We start from the raw sequence: 9,162 nt of genomic DNA, 5'->3' as shown, positions 1-9,162 counted from the left end.
AGATTTTTAGTTGTCCAGATAATTTCTTTCTATTTTTAGTAGAGACGGGGTCTCGCTCTTGCTCAGGCTGGTCACGAACTCCTGACCTTGAGCCATCCACTATACTATTGTTTTTGTATATAGCACGTCTATAAACATAACAATAGAGTGTTTCACTTTTTCTTTAAATATTTTTAGTTGTCCAAATAATTTCTTTCTATTTTTAGTAGAGACGGGGTCTCGCTCTTGCTCAGGCTGGTCTCGAACTCCTGACCTTGAGCCATCCACTCGCCTCGGCCTCCCAGAGTGCTAGGATTACAGGCGTGAGCCACCGCGCCCGGCCTGCTGTAAATTATTTGACTATAGTTTTCTGTGGGTTTAATCTTTTACTCTTGTAAAGCCTAATAAATCTCACTCCTTTAAATCTCACTTGACACTGACTCATTTTACTCAGGTATATTTTTAAAAATACTTTCAATAAAGAAACCGTTCTAAGGAAACTGATAAATTGTTAGCTTTAGAATAATTGCATACAAAGACCTGAATGTTGTCCTTTTCTGTTACAGCCCACAAGGAGATACATTCCCAGCAAGTTAAGGAGCACAGGACGGCTGTTTTGGATTTCATTGAAGATTACTTAAAAAGTATTTCATTTTCTTCTTAAAGGTCAAATGTGGCATTTCACAATAGATGTGATACAGAATTTAGCTTTGGTAGCTGAAGATGATAGTACCTCATTACATTTAATGATACCTTTGCCTGTGAAGCCATTTTAAATGGTCTCTCTTCTGGTATTTTCCCCTGCAACAGGAGTTTGTAAGCTTTACTCAGAACAAAGAGCCATCCGAGTTAAAAGAGTGGTGGATAAGAAAAGACTGTAAGTATTGCCTTCATTGGTGTTTCTTAATTATGATAATAATAGCAACTAAAGTTTATAGTACACTTAGCCTATGCAATGTACCGTGCTTGGAATTTCTTCACAAAATGCCATAGCTGGTGCTTATGGAGCACTTACTGTGTGCCAGGCACCGTGTGAGCCGGGTTGAGCCAGATGCTGTTAACACCCTCATTTTACAGATGAGGAAGCTGAGGAACAGGTTTGGTAACTCACACAAGGCCTTGTGGTCTGGAGGTAGTAGTGCTGGGATCTGAGCCAAGGCTGCTGGTCCAGAACAAGAGCACATCTGTGCTCTTGCCCGTTTTGTTTCCCCATAACCGTGTGAGGCTGCTACACTTTGAGCTATTTTACCTCAGTCTTTTTGCCCCCTACACCCTTCCTTATTATCTCTGAAAGTATATTCCGGAGGGGAGAGCTAGGGCACAGCCACCATGCCCCCGTAAGGCTTTGCTCATCTAACCAGTGGCATGTTACCTACCCTGTCACCGCCCGCCCCCGACTCCGATAGAGACTTGCTAGATGCCACGTGCTCTGGGCATGTACTGTACTCCAACCCCACCACCCACTTTGAGCAGGCAGGTGAGGACACTGACACTCCAGCAGGTTAAATGACTCGTCTAAGACCACACGGCCAGGAAGCAGCAGGGCCAGACTTCAGTATTTCCCACTGCACCTGCCTCTTCACCTGTCTTCCTTTTTGGGCTGCACATGAGCTCCTAGAGCACAGGGACTGTTCACATGGTCGCTTCCCCTGCAGCGACCTTGGAGATTGAATAAATCAACTCATTTCGTTCTCACAACCACCCTATAAGGTAGGTACTGTTACTAAGGAAACTAAGGCACAGAGAAATTAAGCAAGCTGCTCAAAGTCACACGGCTTGTAAGTGGCAGAGCCAAGATTCAAAAACAGGCTGTCTGGCTGCAGTGTCTGAGCTCTCAGGCACTATGCTATGCCACTTGGTGGTACCATTTCCCCCTCTGAACTTACTACAGATCTCACTAATTTCAACATATTCTGATTAAGTTGGCCAATTTTTCATGTTTATATAGTAACACAGCCTGTCTCCAAGCTTCCTGTGAAAAGAGACTTTATCAAGTGCTTCTCTCAAACTTACCTCTTAGTGCATTATATAATAAATAATAACTGTTTGCTGATAGATAACTTGACTGATCTACTTACCATCTTCCACAAATGCTTCTGTTTGTTGGCATTTATAATTTCGAATCTGTTTCGCAGGTATGTAGAAAAGTTCACACAGCAGGCCTGAGACTGCTATCTTTAAGATCTGTTTGCAAGGTTAACCCTTGCCTGGCATCTGAGAACTTGGATGTCAGGAGGGTTCATACCATCCTAACTGATAAGTGCAGCTCACTGTACCTGAATTGTTTGTGCAAACAATGTGGTCCAATGCTGAAAACACTTGTAGTGAGTTAATAAATGGTAACTTGTGCTATTACCTCGAATACCATTAAGCACTTACACTGAGCCAGGCAGTATGTTAATTTATTTCATTTAATGCTCACAACCACCTTATTAATAAATGTTAGTATCCCATTGTATAAATGAGTAAATCAGGACTTAGCTTATTTGGGTTAGCCATACAGTGTCACAGCTAGGCTAAGATGTGAACCTCAGCGTAATCGGAGCGGGTTTCTCCAGCAATGGGGTTGGTGTTGGCTGTAGAAAGAGAAATATCTAAGTGGGTTAGAGAGATAGAAAACCGCCCAGGCTCAGGGAGGAGTATGAGCTGAGTGCCTGAGACACAGTGGGACCAGTTTGCCCTGAGCAAGTCATGGAGGAGAAGGCAGAACTCTGATGATGTGTGATTTACCACCAAAATGGCATGGTAAATAGCCTCACACTCACCACCAGGGGAAAGAGATGCAAATTTCTGCTTCATTTAGGACACTCAAGGCTTTACAGGTACCCCAAGTAAAAAAAGAAGAGACTTTTGTTGCTACTTCCTTAGTTCCTGGATCTCAGCAGAGGTTTTGACTAAAATACAAATTTAGATCAGTCAGGTGGGAATTGTTCTCATTTAGAAAGTGAAGTAGAGCCTTGTTTCCTGCCAAATAGCTGCCCTGTGCCAATTACTTTGAGCAAAACATCTCAAGGGAAATAACTATGTGACCTTTCACAGTGTCGTCCAGCTCTCTCCTTTTAGTGTTTTCCTCACCTTTAGGCAGAAGGCATCTGCCTAAATGTACGTGCATTTTTATCTCTCCCTTTCTTCCCATGTCTCAGAAAGGTTAAACATTGCATGGCATTCACGGCCCATAATGCATGGACCACAGCCTCAGTTTCTTAGTGACTTACGCTCGGCCAGGCCATGCACAGCTACTTTTTGTCCTAAAGAGGCTTTGCTTTTGGAAGCTCTTGTGCCTTAACCCTTGCTACCTTCTCTGCCCAGAGTGCCTTTCACATACGCTGATGCCCTTCTTCCCTCACCCCGCTCTCACCCCATTCATCTGGCAGACTAAGTCTTGTTCATCTTTCCAGCCCAGTTAACACGTTGCTTCTCTGTGAAGTCTCTTCCAGCTCCCGCAGGCAGTGTCAGTGGCTCTTCTCTGAGTGGGTTCCCTGCGCAGTGTCCATGGTCAGGTGTACCCCATACATACTCTGACACAACCGCCCCTGGCTTAGCTGTCCCCTGCACCACCTCAGCCCCTTATACAGCACAGTGCCTGTCCCGTCCGTGCCAGCCTGTCCCGTCCGTGCCAGCCACTCTGGAGGGACTGCTGAATGAATGAATGGCAAGTTTCCTGAAGGTAGTTTGACAGTCAGTGGAGTTTATTCATTGTCAAGTTGGATTGGTGAGTTCTTATATTTGTTTTTGTATTATTATGTTTTAGTTGGTGATGATTATTATTAAAAGTATTTCTTATAAATTGATTTGAGAAACCCAAGTGTTTATGTTTTATGGCATTGTTGTTACTATCATGTTTGTTTTGTTTTTGGTGAAAGAAAAATGTTTGTTAGTTAAGGAGCAGCCTAATTGTTTACTTTAGATCTTTTAACAGTATAGGAAAAATGATATTCTCTGCTGGATGTTATTTTCATAGAATGATGATATCCTATTAATCTGCCCCACTAAAGGGTTCTTATTCCAAACTGGGTAAAATGTTTTGTTCAGTAAGCCGGAAATAGTCTAAGCTGACCTTTCTGCATTTCTCCTACCATGACTGTGTTTTATTAAAATGATAGTATCATCGTTAAATGTAAACCCTCTTCATCCATCTCACAGGCATCTCACTATTCGAACACGGGCACCTGCTGCAAGTTGTCTCGAGCTGGATATAAGGGATATTGATAACTATTATTGAGGTCTCTTTTTCCTGCAATAAGACTGGAAGTCCTTTGAAAGCAGGGACCACGGTATCTGGTTTTTTTATTTTTTTGACACAGAGTCTTGCTCTGTCGCCCAGGATAGAATGCAGTGGCGTCACCATAGCTCACTGCAACCTCAAACTCCTAGACCCAAGCAATCTTCCTGCCTCAGCCTCCCTAGTAGCTAGGACTACAGGTGCACACCGCCATGCCCAGCTTAATTTTCTATTTTTTTTGTGGAGATGGGGTTTCACTCTTGCTCAGGCTCGTCTCGAACTCCTGGTCTCAAGCGATCCTCCCGCCTTGGCCTCCCAAAGTGCTAGGATTATAGGCATGAGCCACCATGCCCAGCCCTCATTGCATCTTTCATCTCTCTGGTCCCAGTTCCTTGCTCAGAGTCTGCCACAAAGTAGGTGCTCAATTAATGGTTCTTGAATGAAGGAAAGAATGAATGAGGCACAGTTGCTTACCCCTGGTTCATCAGCTCCACATAGAGAACACCTATACATTGGAAAGGTTGTGGGCCAGTGACAGATACACACTGGGCACAAGTGGCCCTGTCATCACCAAAGGGTTTGAAATATGCCCTCTTTTTCTCCTGACCACCTTAAAGCACTAATATTTGGTTTATGATTTAAGTTGAAATAGCCATCAGATGCCCTTCTGGGTATATACTCTAATTAAAAACCATCTGAATTAATCAGAAACATTTTCCCTTTCCAGAATATAACCAGGTTGTATATCACGAGCTTTTTCTTAGAGAAGAGGTTCAAGGTGGGATCTGAAAATCAGGAGTAACCTCTGACACTTTTTCCCAAGGGCTCAGAGGATTTTCTTTCTGAAGGCGTAACAAACAAGACAGAAGCCCAGGGACAAATCCAACTAACAGTATAAAGCCTTTCCCTCCAAATGGCTCTTTCTTACTTCTCTGGGGTGTGTGTGGGTAGGGGGGTAGTTACATCTGAGCCTGCTTCTACCCATGGCTAAGCTTGCTTTAAAGTCTGCTGGATTCGGTCCATCATTCCAACACATCACTTCGACTTGTACATTGATGTTCTTAGAAGTAGAAACTATAGGCTGTTTCTGTCTTGAGGGAGAGTGAGAAGAATAAAATTTATTAGTCTGAAAGATAATGGTTTCTTCTAATGTTGGGTAGATTACAAAACAACCAGATCGTAAGGCTGGGCAACTTTATAGCACCTTTTGAGTTTATCAGTGTAGCTTTAAGTTAATTACCATAATATTAGCCCGTCCTACTATAAATTCTAAAAGGTAATATAAGTGAGAATTTCCTAAGATATTCTGAGGAAATCCTGGTGATCTCAATAAGGTTTACTATGAAAATAGTCCGGTAAGTTTGAGGAACAGTATTCAGAGTTCTCAGAGTCTTTCCGTTGCCACTGTGCCTTGATCTCGTCTTTTTAAGAGGGGGTAGGAGGACTGTTCCCAGCCTTGCTGACCGTGGAGCCCATTCTCTTGAAACATCTGACAGACACACTTGAGAAAATACTGCCTTAATCCCATGGCCAGGTATATGATCTTGAGTTAGTTATTACTTATTCCCTTACCTTGGTACAGAAGATCAAAATTTTGCTGCATTTTGTTTCTTCTCCTCCTGCTTTTTAAGAAAACATTGGTTCTCCTGTAACACATACTGTCACCATACTTACTTGGTACTTGAAGAATGTGCACTTACACTATCACACATGATTCAGCCCTCTCACCCAACCGGATTGTGAGCTTGGTGAGGGCAGGGTTGCATCTTTTACCTCTTTTTACCCACAGCCCCTAACCAATTTTTCTGCACATAGTAAGAGCTTGATAAATGTTGCCAATAATTAAGGATGATGATGATGATAACGATGAGGGGGAAATGATATAGTGGAATATTAGATCCATAGCAGTGATTTTGTCTTATTCACTGGCTGGATCCGAGGTCTTGTGCATTGCCTAGAAAAGGGACGAGCAAACTATCACCTGAGGGCCAAACCTAGCCCTTGGCCTGTTTTTGTACAACCTTTGAGTCAGCATGGTTTTTATACTCGTAAAGATTTGTGTTAATTAAAAAAAAAGGTAAAAGAAGAAGAATATATGACAGAGACCATATATGGTCTGCAAAGCCTAAAATATTTAGCATCTGGGCCTTTACAGAAAAAGCATGTTGACCATGGCTTACAAAAGACTCCCTGAGGTTGAAGGACCACTTCTTTATTGTGTTTTTTTACAGTCCATCATGGACTGATGTGTGTTCTGCACATGGCAGGTTCACAGCTTATGCCGCAGATCACTCACCACAGTAGTCTGATAACGTCTGAGTTGGTCTGTGCCCTGTCCAGTGAGATGAGACCACTGATTGATGGCAGTGTCAGATTGCTATAAATGTTTCTAAATGCTTACTCTTCATTTTTGTACTTACCTTGTAAAAAGACCAGTAATAAACAGTATGTGGTCTGGTACCAGTGCATGGACCATATTTTGAGTAGCACTGTCTTTAGAAAAATCACTAGTATGTAGTAGATACATATTAAATATCTGTTGAATGAGTGAGTGACTGAGTAATGGTGAAGATGGTTTAATCAAGGTGGTGTGAGATATCGCCTGTTCTTTGCAGCATACAGTATACCTGTGCCTGAGGGGACACCGTAGTCTGAAAGCCAGTTTTCAAATTATAGTACTTTGATATTATATATCAAAAATATCTTCTTTGTACCTAAAGCCTTTGTTGGAGGCATGAAAGTAGTACAGGCATACCTCAGAGGTGTTGCAGGTTTGGTTTCAGATACCACAATAAAGCAAATATCATAATAGAGTGAGTCACACAAATGTTTTGGTTTTCCAGTGCATGTATAGACTGTGTTTACACTATACTATAGTCTATTAAGTGTGCAATAGCATTATGCCTAAAAAAAACAAGGTGTATACCTTAATTAAGAAATATTTTATTGCTAAAAATGCTAATAATCATCTGAGCCTTCAATGAGTCATAATGATTTCGCTGGCGGAGGGTCTTGCTTAGTGTTAATGGCTGCTGACAGATCAGGGCAGCAGTTTCTGAAGGTTCGGGTGGCTGTGGCAACTTCATAAAATAAGACAATGAAGTTTGCCACATTGATTGACTCTTCCTTTCACGAAAGAGTCCTGTGTAGCATGCAATGCTGTTTGATGGCCTTTTACCCATAGTAGAACTTCTTTCAAACTTCAATCAATCCTTTCAAACCTTGATGCTACTTTATCAACAAAATGTACGTAATGGTCTAAACCTTCTTGTCATTTCAATAATGTTCACAGCGTCTTCCCCAAAGTGAAAGAGAAATTATGTCTCAGGAAACCACTTTCTGGGCCCATCCATAAGAAACAATTCCTCGTCTGTTCAAGTTTCATCATGAGATTGCAGCAGTTCAGTCCCATCTTCAGCCTCCACCTCTAATTCTCTTGCTATTTCTACCACAAATGCAGTTAATTCCTTTACTGAAGTCTTGAACCTCCCAGCCCCAAGCTATTCATGAGGTTTGGAATCCACTTCTTCCAAACCCTTGTTAAGGTTGATATTTTGACCTCCTCCCATGAATTGTGAATGTTCTTAGTGGCATCTAGAAAGATGAGTCTTTCCAGATAGTTTTTAATTTACTTTGCCCAGATCCATCAGAGGAATCACTATCTATGGCAGCTATAGCCTTATGAAATACATTTCTTAAATAATAAAATCTGAAAGTCAGAATCACCCCTTGATCCACAGGCTGCAGAATGAATGTTGTGTTAGCAGGCGTGAAAACATCAGTCTCTTTGTAAGCCTCCATAAGAGCTCTTGGATAACCAGGTGCATTGTCCATGTGCAGTAATAGTTTTGAAAAGAATCTTTTTCTGAGCAGTAAGTCTCAATAATTAACCATGCTATGAACAGATGTTTTGTCATTCAGGCTTTGTTGTTACATTTATAGAGCATAGGGAGATTAGATTTAGCATCATTCTTAAGAGCCCTAGGATTTTTGTAATGATAAATAGCATTGGCTTCAACTTGAAGTCATCAGTTGCATTAGCCCCTGACAAGAGAGTCAGCCTGTCCTTTGAAGCTTGGAAACCAAGCATTGACTTCTCCTGTCTAGGTATGAAAGGCCTAGATAACATCTTCTTCCAATATAAAGTTATTTATCTCCATTGAAAAATTGTTGTTTAGTGTAGCCACCTTCACCAATGATCTTAGCTTGATATTCTGGATAACTTGGTGCAGCTTCTCCATCAGCACTTCTTGCTTCACCTTGTACTTTTATGTTATGGAGATGGCTTCTTCTCTTAAACCTCATGAACCAACCTCTGCGAGCTTGCAACTTTTCTTCTGCAGCTTCCTTATCTCTCTCAGCCATCACAGAATTTGAAAAGAATTAGGGCCTTGCTTTGGATTAGGTTTTGGATTAAGGGAATGTTGTGGTTTGATCTTCTATCCAGACCACTAACACTTTCTCCATATCAGCAATAAGACTATTTTGCTTTCTTATCATTTGTGTGCTCACTAGAATAGCACTTTTAATTTCCTTCAAGAACTTTTTCTTTGCATTCACAACCTGGCTGTTTGGTGCAAGAGGCCTAGTTTTCAGCCTATCTCAGCTTTTGACATGCTTTCCTCACGAAGTTTCATCATTTCTAGCTTTTGATTTAAAATGAGAGAGGGTATGACTCTTCCTTTCACGTGAACACTAAAAGGCCATTGTAGGGTTATTAATTGGCCTAATTTTTTTTTATTTCAGCATATTATGGGGGTACAGATGTTTAGGTTATGTATGTTGCCCTTGCCCCCCTTCCCCCCCAAGTCCGAGTTTCAAGTGTGTCCATCCCTTGGATGGTGCGCATTGCACTCTTTGTGTATGCATATACCTGTCCCCTCCTCCCCCCTTCCCCTCTCCCTGCCCGACATCCAGTAGATGTTATTCTTATATGTGCACTTATGTGTTGATCAGTTAAT

At 41.7% G+C, this 9,162-nt stretch overlaps 1 protein-coding gene across 1 annotated transcript in view; it reads left to right on the top strand.

Moving 5' to 3' along the window:
* Positions 1-9,162, top strand: part of STX18 (syntaxin 18) — a 133,669-nt gene that overhangs the window by 88,306 nt on the left and 36,201 nt on the right. The window contains exons 4-5 of the mRNA XM_012662855.1: positions 546-623; positions 790-856. Coding sequence (XP_012518309.1) covers positions 546-623; positions 790-856 — 145 coding nt within the window. The remainder of the gene's footprint in view (positions 1-545; positions 624-789; positions 857-9,162) is intronic.

Source organism: Propithecus coquereli, unplaced genomic scaffold (assembly GCF_000956105.1).
Source record: "Propithecus coquereli isolate 6110/MARCELLA unplaced genomic scaffold, Pcoq_1.0 Scaffold785, whole genome shotgun sequence".
Classification (NCBI taxonomy): domain Eukaryota; kingdom Metazoa; phylum Chordata; class Mammalia; order Primates; family Indriidae; genus Propithecus; species Propithecus coquereli.
This window is presented reverse-complemented; position numbering and strand designations above follow the sequence as displayed.